General features: G+C 39.1%; 1 protein-coding gene across 2 annotated transcripts in view; it reads left to right on the top strand.

Moving 5' to 3' along the window:
- The first annotated feature begins 220 nt into the window (after window positions 1–220).
- GMCL1 (germ cell-less 1, spermatogenesis associated) overlaps window positions 221–15,700 on the top strand; it is a 53,174-nt gene continuing 37,694 nt past the window's right edge. Inside the window, exons 1-6 of one of the 2 annotated variants that reach the window (XM_032291855.1) lie at window positions 221–780; window positions 8,061–8,184; window positions 10,069–10,165; window positions 11,581–11,678; window positions 13,768–13,880; window positions 14,747–14,812. In XM_032291855.1, coding sequence (XP_032147746.1) covers window positions 524–780; window positions 8,061–8,184; window positions 10,069–10,165; window positions 11,581–11,678; window positions 13,768–13,880; window positions 14,747–14,812 — 755 coding nt within the window. In that variant the 5' untranslated portion in view covers window positions 221–523. The remainder of the gene's footprint in view (window positions 781–8,060; window positions 8,185–10,068; window positions 10,166–11,580; window positions 11,679–13,767; window positions 13,881–14,746; window positions 14,813–15,700) is intronic. The other variant, XM_032291856.1, reaches the window with a different exon arrangement.

Raw genomic sequence — 15,700 nt, 5'->3', positions numbered from 1 at the left:
GGCCCATAAACACCTGGGGCTCAAGGCACCTTTGTAGAACGCATGAGTGACTGAGTCGCGTCCCAAGTCTTGCCAACACAAAGGGGTATGTGAACTACGGCTTAACATTAGGGCTACGCCAAAGCTTTGGTTAGTACGAGGCCAGACCCACCGCAAGCCTGAAGTCCTCACGGGCGCGCCCAGTTGTGCGCAGGCTCCACCTGCCACGCCCGCCCGCTTTGCCCCGCCCCTTCCGGAGGCTCGCCGCGCGCATGCGCCTTCCTGCCCGCGCTTTGTTGCGAAAGTGAGGGGGCGAGCTCCCGCGGTGCGGGCGTGCAGCGCGGCTAGACGCTGCCGGCGGGGCGGAAGATGCAGGCGGTAGCGTCCGCTGCAACGGTTGGGGCTGCGCGTGAGAACGTGGCGGTATAGGCACCTGCACTCTGGGAAGGCTGGCGGCGGCAGCAGCGGCGGCGGCGGCGGCGGCCGGGCCATGGCGGGAGACCCCCTTCTCTGGGCTCCCTGAAGTCCCGGGGAGCCGTGACCCATGGGATCGTTGAGCAGCCGGGTGCTGCGCCAGCCGAGGCGAGCCCTTGCCGAGCAGGAGCAGGGTGCCAGAGTGGGGGGCTCGGCCCGGAGGCCGGACACTGGAGACGATGCTGCGGGCCACGGCTTCTGTTACTGCCCGGGCAGCCACAAGCGCAAGCGGAGCAGCGGGGCCTTCTGCCACTGTCACCCAGACTCGGAGACGGACGAGGAGGAGGAGGGGGACGAGCAGCAGCGGCTCCTCAACACCCCTCGAAGGTACGTGGGGGCGCGGACCCGCACCCGAACCTGTTGGGTCTGGGGCCGAGCCGGCGCCCCGTGCGCTTGTGGGGTGCAGCGCTCCCCAGTCTGTGAAGAGGGGTTGTGCCCTTGACAGGGTGAATGTGAAAGCCGGCCCGAGGCCGGGCGGACTGGGGAGCGCCTTGGGAGATGCCTGGTGTTCTGCATTTCCAACCACAGACGCTTCTAGGGTGTTGTTGCAACCCCAAGATGAGGATGAGAAACGCCAAGCCCGAGCTCGCGTCTCGTTAAACCTTAGAGACGCCCAGCTGGCTGGCCTTCCCAGTCCACCTTTGCTCTCTCAAGTGGGTAGCCGCAGAGTAAGTTGTTTTGCATCCGGTTGCCTTAGTACAGACACTAAACGTAATCTCTGAAATGGGCGTCCTTATTGTCGCCCACTCAGTGGAGGGGAAATAATTGCACCCAGGAGTTCTCCTTAATTGTAAAGGTGAAGTTTATCGATAGTGTACATTTGTTCCTAACTAGGAACAAAGTCTTTGCAAGTTTCTAAGTAGTTGAAGTCGTTGATCGTGGATGCTGCAGCAGCTTGCTTAACCTTTTTATTTGGTGGTTGGGGGGGGAAGTGGGGATGAGTTGAAAGATAGAATATTGACTTGTTACTTGGAATGTAGTTTATAAGTAGAATATATACTCACACAAACAATGTGAAAGCCGGCCCGAGGCGGCTTTCTGGTTCTGCTTTTGTTTTCAAAGGTCATTTGGTAGGGTCACAGATGAAATTTTTTAAATGATTTTTCTTTTTTTGTTTTTGAAACAGTCTTGCTCTGCCACCCAGGCCGGAGTGCAGTGGTGTGATCTCAGCTCATTGCAACCTCCACCTCCTGGTTCAAGAGATTCTTGAGCCTCAGCCTCCTGAGTAGCTGGGACTACAGGTGCATACCACCACGCTTTTGTATTTTTAGTAGAGACAGGTTTTACCATGTTTGCCAAGCTTGTCTCGAACTCCCAACCGTAGGTGATTCTCCAGCATCAGCCTCCCAAAGTGCTGGAATTACAACTGTGAGCCACTGTGCACCTGGCCTAAAATTAAACTTTAAAAGCACATTCAAAAAATTTTTGCTATGCAAGTGTTACATATTGTAAAAAAGGAATCATAGATTAAAAACTTAATAGTTGGGTTTATGAAACCTTTTGTACCGTTTTTTTGTATGAATGTTTGTAATTACTTACAAAAATGGACCCCTATTGTGAATACTCTTCAGTGACTTCTTATATTGGCCAGGCTGGTCTCAGACGCCTGGGCAGAAGCTATCCTCCCATCTCTGGCCCTGTAACATTTTTGAAGAGTCAATGTGGCATAGGCTTTTTTTCTTTTGAAAAATTTTTCCCTTGTTTAAGACAGGGCCTCACTCTGTCACCCAGGCTGGAATGCAGTGGCAGAATCATGGCTCACTGCACTTTGACCTTTCCGGTTTTGGCCATTCTCCCACCTTAGCCTCCTGTGTAGCTGAGACCACAGGCATGCACTACCACGCCCAGCCTAATTTTTTTTTTATCTGTAGAAACAGGGTCTCACTTTGTTGTCCCAGCTGGCCTCAAACTCCTGGGCTCAAGTGGTCCTCCTGCCTTGACCTCCCAAAGTGTTGAGATTGCAGGCGTGAGCCACTGTGCCCAGCCTGTAGCATGGTTTTAAGAGTTCAAATTCTGAGTTATTGACTGAGTGCAGTGGCTCATGCCTATAATCCCAGCACTTTGGGGGGCTGAGGCAGACAGATCACCAGAGGTCAGGAGTTCAAAACCACCCTGGCCAAACCCTGTCTCTACTAAAAATACAAAAATTAACTGGGCATGGTGGTGGGTGCCTATAATCCCAGCTGCTCTGGAGTCTGAGGCAGGAGAATCGCTTGAACCTGGGAGGCGAGGTTGCAGTGAGCTGAGATCACACTGCACTCCAGTCTGGGTGACAAAGCAAGACTGTATCAAAAAATAATTCTGACTTCTTGTCGGTATTCTGCACTTAATAGCCTTATTTTCCTCATATGTAAATTGGACCTGCGAATACCTGCCTTTTAGGGTTTGACAAATATGATAACAAACAAATGCACAATGACTAGCATGTACGCACGCAGTAAATATGTCTCCTTGGTGAATTGGACCCTTTAACATAACAAAACGTTCATCCTTCTTTATCACTAGTAATTTAGCCACTACCACATTTATTTATTTATTTATTTATTTATTTTTTTTTTTAGGGGGTACAAGTTCAGGTTTCTTACATGCATATAATGAGTAGTGATGAAGTCTGGGATTGTATCGTATCCATCACCCATCTCCTACTTTCTTTTGATAAATGTATGAATGATATCTCATTTTCCTTCCTTTCACCTTTTACCTGTGTATATTTAAAATAGATATCATGTAAACAGCATATAGTTGAGTCCTGCCTTTTTTATCCAACAGGATAATCTAACCTTCAATTAGTAGTTAGGCCACTTATATTTAATGTAATTATTGAAATATAGGTCACAGTGCATTTGAAGGAGAAAAATCACACAGCAATTTGAATAGGGAAAATTTAATATAAACATTATTAACAAGACACAGAGAATTAACTACTGAGGACAAAACACTAAAATAAAGAGATCCCTAGAAAATACATGGATTAGTCACTACTTCCAAGCCTGAGGCAGAATAGCCACAGAAGGAACAAATTTGGAATAGGTGCCCCCAGCTCTTTCCCAAACTAAGATTCAGATGGCGTTGGAGGAGCCGTGGCTATAGCTCACTGGATGGTGGAAAAGTTTGCTCAGGTGTGGTAGGCTGAGGCTGGCAATCAGGAAACTGCCCACTAGGATGCCAGGAAAATTGCTTGGAGGCTTTCTGGCACAGAAAGCTGAAGATATTTACTGTCTAGAACTTTACAGAAAAAGTGTACCAGCTCATGAACTACATGAGTGGACTGGAATGGAAAAATTTTAAAGCAAACCTTTATCAGAAAATGCATATCAGAATTTAGTGTGTGTATATTACTGGAATATGCTTGGATTATTCAACCCAGTATGGATGTAGGGTGTAAGAAAATATTAAGATGGGCCAGGCACAGTGGCTCACGCCTGTAATCCCAGCACTTTGGGAAGCCGAGGCAAGTGGATCACTTTAGGCCAGAAGTTTTGGACTAGCCTGGCCAACACAGTGAAATCTCGTCTCTACCAAAAAATACAAAAATTAACCTTGGTGGTGCACAGCTGTAGTCCTAGCTACTCAGGAGACTGAGGCAGGAGAATCACTTGAACCTATGAGATGGAGGATGCAGTGAGCCAAGATTGCAACACTGCACTCCAGCCTGGGCGACAGAGTAAGACCCTGTCTTAAAAACTAAATAAATAAAAGTTTAAAAAAGAAAATATTAAGATGTTGAATTTTGTGTGTTGGCCCTGGTATATGCTTCATGAGGTTGTCTGGTGTGTTCTCCCATCTCAACAGACTACCTCATGAAGTTTTAGCTTTTAGGTCCAACTTCCACCTTATACCTTTGCCAACTGCATGCTTTACCTTTACATTTACAGGGCTGTTAAAACTCACACTGTTCTACAACCAGATCTTGAGTGTTTTGTCCATAGCTTGTCTCTAAAATATCGAAACAACATTCCATAGTTATAACTATGTATATATGGTTTCTGAAGAGTTAAGTAGTGTGCTATGATTATAAATCATACTTGATGGGTCCAATGTCACAACCCCTTGTCTGTTCAAAGAAAGAAATTTTCTAACCTCACAGTTACATGGAATCTTTTCTTACATTTCATTAAATGCTTAAAGTTAGGCCCTGCTTTTATTTGTGTCTTATTTGGACAGTGCCTTTTTTGTATTACTTTTTTATTGACAGAATAACAATATTCTTTCATCATAGTTTCAGGTTTTTCTGAAAAAACACAGAAAAATATTTTGAAACACATTTTCATGGAATCCTTCTCAAAACCTTAGACCTCCTCCATCCTCCTGTCCCAGTCTGGATTTGTCTGTTCTTATCCTGGGGCTTAACTTTCACTCCATCTCTAGGATTGAATCCATTATTTTGTGTAGCCTGTATTTCTTTCTTACTCATTTTAAGAACTATTTAATACATCCACAAGTATTTTTCCAAGGAAGGGTACAAAAGGGGGTAATTTGTGCATATCTAGGTATAAATTTAGTGTCTTTTACTTTATTCATCTGACTGGGTATGGAAATCTAATGTAACTATCTTCATATCTTTGATGACACTGCTTCATTGTCTTCAGGCCTACAGTCTTGATGAAGAATTTGATCCTGGTCTAATTCTCCTTTCAGGTGACCATTTTTGCTCTCTGGGACTTGTGGAACTTTTCCTTTGGTATTTTGGGATTTAACTGGAATGTGGTTAAGTGTGGGTTTTTTAATGGCCTTGGTACTTGTTGGCTCCTTATAATTTGGAGACTCGTATACTACCTTAGTTTTGGGAAAATTTTTTTATTAATTTCTTCCATAATTTCCTTTTGCTTGTTACCTTTATTTTCTCTTTCTGGGATGCCTCTTAACTGAATTTTGGATTTCTTGGATTATGCCTCTGTCTCTTTTTTCTTTTCTTTGTCTTTTTGCTTTATGTTCTGGGAAATTTTCTTTAACTTTTTCATCAACCATTCTTTGGTTTGTTTGTTTAAATTTCAGCAACTATGTCTTTATTGTCTAAAAGCTCTTTCTTGTTCTGAGTAATCCTTTATCATAGCATCCTATGAGGTAAATATAATAATCTCAGATCTTTAGGTATACTGGTGAGAGGGTTTTGGTTTTTTTTTTTCCCTCTCTTTTTTCCCTGAATTATATGCTCTGGGGGTGAAGGGAGTGTCTCTCTCTCTCTCTCCCTCTCTCTCTCTCTCATACTCTTATTCTTCCTCATGTTAGATAATCCTTTCTTGCTTGTCCACTTATATTTAAGAATGAGTAGCTGGTGCTGGTGTATCGTGTTTTAATTGAGTAAATAGATCTATTTCCACTGTACCTCTTCTTTGAGTAAGAAGACTACTAAGTTGATTATAGGTGGGGCATGCTTTGTTGTAGAGCAGAGGTTCCCAAGCTTTCTTGGATCACAGCACTTTTCATGTTTTAGTAATTTTCACCCATGGTCCAAAAGAAATACTTCATAGTTAGGGCCAAACAACCTAATGATAGCAGATTGCATGGTATCTGAAAGATGTTACTGTGTTTCCTTCATATTTAAAATATTCCACATGCCTCTCTGAGTTGGCTGTGGTACTCTAAATTTAGATGGTATCCTGAACTGGTGAATTTCACATACAGTTTGGGAACCATGACTTAGAGGGAATGGATTGGGAGTAAACAGCCCACACAGATTCTTTAAATTTCAGAATGAAGATTGCTTTGTCTGGGCTCCAGCAGCTGTACTACAGCCTTAGGTCTTCCGTTAGCTTTGTGCTGTTTCTTTCTAGAAAAGCCTTGGAATCTTTTTGCGTTGTATCTGTACTCTCCATATCTATACTCTGTGTTCATAGAATGGGGGAAGCCATTAGGGGAGTAAGTTTCCCCATTTTCTGTCCCTCTTCTTACCTCGGCCTTTGTTTCCCTGAGAACTTATCCTTCTTTTCTCCCAAGGGTTTTTGTTTTTTTTTTTTGAGATGGAGTCTTGCTCTGTCGCCCAGGCTGGAGTACAGTGGTAAAATAGCTCACTGTAACCTCCGCCTCCTGGATTCAACTGATTCTCCTGCCTCAGCCCCCTGACTAGCTGGGACCACAGGCACCCACCACCACGCCTGGCTAATTTTTGTATTTTTGGTAGAGACAGGTTTCGCCATGTTGGCCAGGCTGGTCTCGAATGCCTGACCTTGTGATCCGCTCACCTCTGCCTCCCAAAGTGCTGGGATTACAGATGTGAGCCACCACGCCCGGCACATCTCCCAAGGGTTCTAATGGGCAGATACGCTTAGCCTCCATCCTAGCCCTCCATAATGTATTTTTGGCTGTGGCTTTCACTGTTCTTTTTCATTTCAATTTATTTTCTAACTTTCAGATCTGTAGAAGTCTCTCATCAAATGATAAGCCTACCCTCATCTTTCTACTGGTGTGGACTTACTCCTTTTTGTACTCTTAATCTTTAATGTAATTTGGGAAGGGATGGGAAGCCAACATGTGCACATTCTGCTATCGGGAACTAGAAACTACATTGTCTCTTGATTTCTCATCATAACCAATGAAGTGGATACTGTTAATGTCCTCTTTTTATAGCTGTGGCAACTGAGCAGAGGCACAGCTAGGACTCAAACCCAAGTTTGTTACCACTAAGGCTTGTGCTGTTTTTATTGTTGGCTAGGAAGAGGTGTTAAGTACCCAGGTGTTAAATTCACCAGTTTAGGATGTCATCTGAAACAATTACTTCATTTTCAAAAAGAGATTGAAGGTTTTGTGTACTAGGAAAGCTGTCAGAATTGGTTAGGAATTTAAGATGCTGATCAGCCACTGCCTAGGACCTTTTCTTAGTTACTAGATTATTTTGAGCAGTGATTTTCAAACTTTATTTTTTTAGTCAAGTCTTCCTTTAAATTAAATCTGCGCAGAAGTCCAGCGTGTTTATAGATATAATAGGTGATGCTGCTGTAGTTGAAGTTAGGTGGGATGCTCACAGTTCACTCCTCAGCTCTCCTTGGTGGCCCCTAAGACTTCTTCTTTGAGCAATTTTTAAAACCTTTCATCTAAAATAAATAAATAAATACATAATAGAATGATCTAAGGTTGCAAACCATTTGTCCAGTGGGAGGAAAACATTTTAAGTAGTTTAAAAATAGTTTGGTACCAAAATAAGATTAAATGTAAATTATTTTAAAGTTACTTGGGTAGGTGAAATGTTTACTCTTGTTCTTCATTTTCTAGTTGCAGATTATTGCAGTATTTGAGATCCTTCATAGTGCTGGTTTCTAAATAAGGAAATAAGCAAAAAATCAACATGCTGACTTCTTAATCTATTAAATAGGTAATTAAATTAGTCTAAAATTGGTAAAACATGTGTAGTGAAAAGTTTCCCTCCCATGCTGCCCCCATTTCTCCACTATCTCTCTCGTGAATAGAGTACCCCAGAGATAACCACTATTGTTAGTTTCATATTCTCTTCCAGACACAAGAAAATTTGAATATGTACTATCCCCCATCCTTTTACACAATAGATAAGTTGACTCTATTTAATAGAAATTGAACAGAAAAAGTATTTAGAAATATAAGCAAAATCAGTAAAACATTAACTTTTATATGTGACTTTTCATTTCTTTTAACAGGAAAAAATTAAAGAGTACATCCAAATATATTTATCAAACATTATTTCTGAATGGTGAAAACAGTGACATTAAGATTTGTGCTCTAGGAGAAGAATGGAGCTTACACAAAATATATTTATGTCAAGTAAGTATATTCCTATTTGAGTAACAGTGTAGTCACTTAAACTCTTAAGTCATGTTCTTTCTCATTGCACTTCACAGTCATCTTTTGCGTGGACACCATAGTGGTTAAATCCTCATTTGATAAAACGTCTGTAAGAAAAATGGCAAAAATTGTTAGTGAAAACTTAGTTTGGTCTAGAAAGAGATTTTGAGGTTTCCGTATCATACTAGCCTGATACTATATATTTGTCATTACTTCATAAGGTGCTTATTTTGGTGCCTTCTGTTGATAAAAGGGGAAAAGTTAGGAAGAAAATGTTTAACATTAAAGTTAAGATTGAATGTGTTTATTTTGCCTGTGGTTATTTAAATTGGATAAACTCATCTGAAATGTTACTTTGTATTTCACATTGAGTGTCAATGGAAAGTTCTCTCCTGGAATATCCAGGTAAAGACAAGACCAAAAAGTATATAGACTAAGTAGATTTCTGTTCTGAAAATATTACTATCCCCCATCCCACCTTAAAAATTCAGAACTTTCATAGCCAGGAGTGGTGGTGGGCACCTGTAATCCCAACTCCTCAGAAGGCTGAGGCAGAAAAATCACATTAACCTGGGAGGCGGAGGTTGCAGTGAGCTGAGATCGCACCAGTGCACTCCAGCCTGGGCGACAGAGCGAGACTCTGTCTCAAAAAAAAAAAAAGAAAAGAAAAAGAAAAAATCAGAGCTTTCGAAATAGAATATGATGTTGCTCTAATGGCTCAAATATTTTATTCATTTGTTCTTTCATCAAATCTATAAGCTGGGTATTATTCTAGGCACTTGGAATAAAATAACAGTTTTTATCCTTTGGAACTTGTATTTTTCCTCTTTACCATTTGAGAATAATTACTGATAAGACAATATAGTATAAAATCTTTCAGTAAAAGTATTTGAAAAGGAATTGCTTTCTATAACATTTTAATCGTGTTTTAAAATGTATTTTTGAACAAATTTATTTTGGCTTGCAGTATGTTGCCCAGATAATATATCAGAATATTGCTGTTAACGTCAAGATGAGATTCATATAGTTTCTTTTTAAGCTCTGAAAGCAGTTTTGTGGACTTGAGGGTGAGAATGCCTCTGTTAAAACTTTACCTCTCATGGAAGCTGTATTAATTATAGTTCAAGCCATGTGCTAAAATATAAGCCCCCTGAGGACAGAAACAATTTCGATTTTGTTTTTTTCTATATTCACAGTGCCTTCTGTATACTAAGTACTCAGTAACATTTTTTGTTTTGTTTTGTTTTGTTTTGTTTTCTGAGCCCATGGCCCGGCCCATGCTGCTGTCAGGCTCAGGGCGGGGTCAGAGGGTCAGCATTTCTAAATAAGTTAATACTTGATCCATTTCAAAGTAATTCTAGTATGAGGAGTGCTATCTGGCAGATAACTAAAGATTTCATTCTTTACCATTCCAAGAATTCAGGTCCATTCTGGAAATTTCTCATTAGATTAAACTAAATTTTGGATTTTCCCTAATTTCTTTGGGGAGCATCCTGTTTTTACTGACTTGGGACTGGTCTGGTCTCTTATAGCTACTGAAGTGCACAGTAAGTTTGAGTAAAAAGCTAACCAGGTTCAAACAGAAATACAAGAATTCGATTTAGAAAGTAATATAAGAATTTGCATTAGTTTTTGTTAAAATAGTACTAAACCGAAAGTATATTTTGATATACCTAATAGTGTCCTTATCTTAATTTCTTTTCTCCTCTAGACATATTTGGCAGTTCCTTTTCTGTTTAAGTAATAGAATGGATGAGTTTAATTAATGGGTAGAATAGTTTGCTTGGAATTAGAAATGGGAAAATAATTTGGAAGACAAAGTACTTGATAATCATTGACTTTTTTTTTTTTTCTTTTTTTAAGTCTGGCTACTTTTCTAGTATGTTCAGTGGTTCTTGGAAAGAATCCAGCATGAATATTATTGAACTAGAGATTCCTGACCAGAACATTGATATAGAAGGTAACCACCAAAATAATTACTATTATGCAACAATCATAAAAACATAAGCTTATTCTTTTGGTATTTGAAAATAAATAATTCCTTCTAGCCTTGTAGTCTAGAAAACTTTTATCACCTCAAGATGATAATTTTATGTTGATTTATTCCATAATTTATTAGTTCAGTCTGTCCTATCACTAATCTGTCTTGTCAAGTGGGCCTTATCAGTCTGTTTACTTATCTTTGTAAATATGCCCACCTGGAATATGGAAGATGTAGGATGAAGGAAGGAAAAGTATGACCATTTTTTAAAATTACATAGAAAATCTGGTAAATAATACTGATTATTCCCTGTGTATGAAGATGTTTTCTGGGAACAATAAAGGTATAAATTATTTAATGTTGTTTTAGAGCTAAAAGAATCCTTAGTTGAAGAAGCTGAGGCCCAGAGGAGTTAAGGGACTTATTTTGGACCTCAGAGCAGTTTAGTGAGCCGACATCAGGCTACAGCTCTCCTCATTCCTATTCCAGTGCTCTTGCTGCTCCCCTCATTGGTGGTCCACATGGAAGTACCTGGTGCTCAATACAAAGGCAAAGAAAGACGTTAGTTAAGAATATTTGCAGCCAGGCGCGGTGGCTCACGCCTGTAATCCCAGCACTTTGGGAGGCCGAGGCGGGTGGATCACGAGGTCAAGAGATCGAGACCATCCTGGTCAACATGGTGAAACCCCGTCTCTACTAAAAATACAAAAAATTAGCTGGGCATGGTGGCGCATGCCTGTAATCCCGGCTACTCGGGAGGTTGAGGCAGGAGAATTGCCTGAACCCCGGAGGCGGAGGTTGCGGTGAGCCGAGGTCGCGCCATTGCACTCCAGCCTGGGTAACAAGAGCGAAACTCCGTCTCAAAAAAAAAAAAAAAAAAAAAAAAAGAATATTTGCAAAGCAAACCATGTGGGACATTCATAACAGTGGCAGTGGAGGAAGGTTGGACAGGCATAGGTCACTGTGGAGGCTGGGCACGAGTGTGGCATGGACAGGACTGAAGAGCTATATCACATTTCCCAGTGTTGAAGCGCAGAAAGCAAGTAGGGTTAAGATTATCTTTACATCTGCATACTTTTACTTAACGATTGGTCTGCTCAGAAGTAAAACTTCCAAGGCATCTCGGTTGTAAAGACTGATGTCAAGATTAGATGTTAGAAGAATGCAGCTAGGTCTGGTAGAATAAACAGAATTATAACCTTGTTACTAAATTAACAGTGTCAGCCAGTAACCATCACTAGCATTTTAATTAGAGATATTTTTGTTATCCTTTTGCGTACATGCCACATTTAGACAAATGTCTTTGTGTGTAAAGACAGTCGTCGCTGTTATTTGTATGATACTTTTAATAGACATAAATATTATTTCATTCTACATGTGTACCTTGCTTTCAGCACTGCAGGTTGCATTTGGTTCACTGTATCGAGATGATGTCTTGATAAAGCCCAGTCGAGTTGTTGCCATTTTGGCAGCAGCTTGTATGCTACAGTTGGTAAGTATGTACATTATTCAAAGAAACGTTCAGAATAATAATCTTTGTCTCAAAGTGTGCACTCCAAAAACAAAAACAGCTTTTTAGAGTTTTTACATCAAAATGAAACATATAAATAGGCCATTTGTTATAAATCTTTTAAAATCCTTAACCAAAAACAGTTTATTACAACCGAGGGAGTCATGATGTCTGTATAAAATGAATGCAGGCCATTTTTGTGTAGATATCTTAGTATGACTATAATGTGGAAAAAATTTACTTGTCTAAGGTCATTTACAGATTTCTACGCATTAATGACAAGCAGATGATTACCAATTAATTCCATGGGTTCAAATAAGCATGGCATGCCTAGTATTTAAATTTTTTCTTAATTTTGAAAGAATTGTGTTAAATCACATATATGTATTTTAATCCATTAGAATGACAGATTTGTTCATCTAACAGAAGTATATTGAGCAATGTTTCAAACTAGACACAGAAATCCAATGGTAACTTAAGGTATAATCCTTACCTTCAAAAAGTTCACAATATAGTATATGTGTGTAGAGAGGGGAGGGAGGGATGATATACAAACCCAAAGGTAAAGTAAGAGCTGTTCAATATTATAGACATGATAATAAAGATTCTGTAGGATTTAGTGAATGCATAAAGAAGGGAGTAGTCAGTTCATCCTGGTTGTATCACAGAGGAAAGTTATGTTTTCACATTGAGTCTTGAAAGGTGAAAGTGTGTTTGTATTCCAAAGTAAGGAGAGGAAGGAAGAGCATTTCAGACAGAGAACAGAGTAAACTAAGACTTAGCGATGTGAAACAGTGGAGGATTCAAGACTAACAGGAACATCGCTCCCACATAAACATAAGAAGGATTGGACAAGAGGGAAGCAGAAGCCAGATCATGAAAATACCTCTATACTTTGCTAAGAAGTTTAGCCTACACATAAGTCCCTCTGGAGTATTTTAGGGGAAAGACAAAGTTATGTTTTAGAAAGAATGCTTCAGTAACAATGTGAAGGATGAATTGAAGGAAAGATGAGTACAGCCTTAGAGACAAAAACTTATTCCAGTCATCTAAGGAAGGAAAGTAGGGTAGTAGCAATGAGCTTGGAGAGGAAAAAGTGGATACCAGAGATTAAGCAGGGATAATCCACTGGACTTGGTGACAGACTAAATGTTAAGAGAAAAGGGGAGGAGTCTAGAATGATTTCCAGGTAAGTTTAAAATCCTAATGGAGTCAATGTTTTATTTTAATCTTAAAGTTTACTTTTATGTGGTATTTTTGTACTGATTTATTTGAAGTATTAGTTAACAGCTTGTTAAATATCCTTGGTTGAGATCATTTGATTTTCAAAACATTTTGAACCTTTCAATACTTATTTCCAATAAGTATACTTTATTTTCTAACTCTGGTCCTTTTGAGTTTGTTCTGAATTCACTTTCTACATTATTTTTACGATTTACTCCCTCAAACTTATTAATATACCTGCATGATGAATATATTTCAGAAATTTGAATGAAAAGTAATATTCTTTCCATATATTAAAGTTAGTTCACTTAAAACTTATGTAAACATTTTAGGTTAAAACTTTAATATTAATCATTTAAAATAATAATACACTTGTTTTAGGTGTATCTCTTAGATATTGTAGGTATTTTAAACTTTAATAATCACTTTCTGCTAATTCATACTGTTTGTTTAGGCCCATCACATGGTTAGCTGACTATGTAGGGTTCAAAAGAAATGGTAAAACAGACAAAATGCTGCTAAAGAAAATTTGCAAAGGTCTCAGAGAGGTGAAGAGTAGAAAAGAAAAAGAATAGCATTATTCATCTCTGCCTTACTGCTCCCCCACTTTCCATTTTCAAAGTCCAAGTATTTAGTTGAATACTTGCTGAATTTTTTTCACTATTTTTATTGGACTTATAAAAAAAAAAAAAACTTAGGCTTGCTGCACTTAATGAGTTTTCTTTCTTTTCTTTCTTCCTTCCTTTTTTTTTTTTTTTTTTTTTACTTTTTAATATGTAAAAGCACATATCAGAGCTAATTTTTCCCACGTGAAATGGGCCTTTCCAGTGCTTATTTATATTTACAGGATGGTTTAATACAGCAGTGTGGTGAGACAATGAAGGAAACAATTAATGTGAAAACTGTATGTGGCTATTACACATCAGCAGGGACCTATGGATTAGATTCTGTAAAGAAAAAGTGAGTTACCTTTCTTGTTTTGCTTCATATCCCACTTTTAGAAATTTGGTTGCTTTAGTTTCTTAAGAGAATGTATAGCTATAAGAAAGAATTAAGGAAAAATAGGATAGGGGAGGGGAGTTTTGTTAAAAGCCCATTTTAACTTTTGGACTAATTAGTAAATTCCTCAAAAGTGTTGTCTTTGTAAGTGACCATAGGTGGGTTATCTACATGCTTATAAAAACCATATCACTCTTGATTGGGTGTGGTGGCTAATACCTATAACCCCAGAGGCCAAAGCTGAAGGATCACTTGAGCCCAGGAGGTTAAGACCAGCCTGAGCAACATAGGGAGATCCCATCTCTACAAAAAATTTAAAAATTAGCTAGTTATGGTGGCATGCACCTGTGGTCCCAGCTATTCTGCAGCATGAGGTCAGAGGATTCTTTGAGCCCAGGAGGTTCAAGGCTGCAATGAGCTGTGATGGTGCCACTGCACTTTATATTATGTTCTCTATTAAAATTGTTTAAGAAGTAGGCCTGATAGACATTATATCATTGCAACAACTGACATTTCTTCTAACTCTTGAAAGTTGCAATACCCGTTTTGAGATTTTAAAGAAGGTTATAGTAGTATGCAGATCCCTTAAACTATTTAACACAAACTCAAAATGAAGCTGTTAAAATTAGAAATGCTCTTGTTAATATAAAGAAAATACTCTGTAATATCCACTGACAAAAATAATACTAAATTTCCTATTGTTAAGCTAAAAGTTTTGAGCATGTTCTGTCAAGATTAATATTCTGATTTTATTTTAACTGTAAGTCCTACTTAATAAATTGTAAACACATGGCATATAATGTAATAATTATATATTTTAATTTCAGGTGCCTTGAATGGCTTCTAAACAATTTGATGACTCACCAGAATGTTGAACTTTTTAAAGAACTCAGGTATTTGAATTTCAAGTAACTTTATAATTAGTCATCCTAAAATATTGTTTACCATTTGTTAAAGTATGCAACGTTTTTGTAGAACACAAAAATATATTATGAAAAAGCAAACAATTTAATGAAAGGGCTTGACTACATCCATAAGCTGAAGAAATGCTACACAAACTAGTTCTTTGTTGTGAATGATATAATGGATATTATGTCTACTGTTTTAACCAATTTTAATAGAAAAATGCATTACTGTTATAAGACTATAGAAAAGTTTTGGGTTTTGCTAGGCTCTTGGAGAATTTAAAAGTTACATGTTAAAAACCATCTTTATTATTGAGAAATAAATTTGAAGAAACTGTTTTGGCCTTTTTATTTTTTTAACCTTCCAGAACTCTTCATTTTGGTCAGTTTTCTCACTAGAATGAATTCTCTAATGTGGAGTAACAGATGTGCATTTCCTACACATGTACATTTTTCCGTCTCTGATTATTTCACACCTTGAATCCAAATCTGTAGTACCAGCTACTTGGGAGGCTGAAGCAGGACAATTGCTTGCGCTATGGAAGTCAGGGTTGCAGTGAGCTGTGATTGACACTGCACTCCAGCCTCAGTGATAGAGCGAGACCCCAGTGAGACCAAGTTACCATAGTTCTTCACCATCGCTTCCTGGTGATGGTCTTCTGAACCAGGTCAAGGTATTCCCACTCCTGACGAGTGAAGTCTATGGCCACATCCCTGAATGTTACAAAATCACAGGCGTGGTTTTAGACAAAAAGAGCCAATCAGTCCTCAGGATTTCTCTTGAAAAGCAGAGTTGGGAAAACTTAGACCTGTAATCCCAGCACTTTGGGAGGCCAAGGTGGGAGGATTGCTTGAATCTAGGAGTTTGAGATTATC

Source organism: Sapajus apella, unplaced genomic scaffold (genome assembly GCF_009761245.1).
Source record: "Sapajus apella isolate SASKATOON/1434 unplaced genomic scaffold, GSC_monkey_1.0 scaffold26, whole genome shotgun sequence".
NCBI lineage: Eukaryota > Metazoa > Chordata > Mammalia > Primates > Cebidae > Sapajus > Sapajus apella.
Note: the sequence above shows the minus strand (reverse complement) of the source record. Positions and strands in the feature narration are given on the sequence as shown.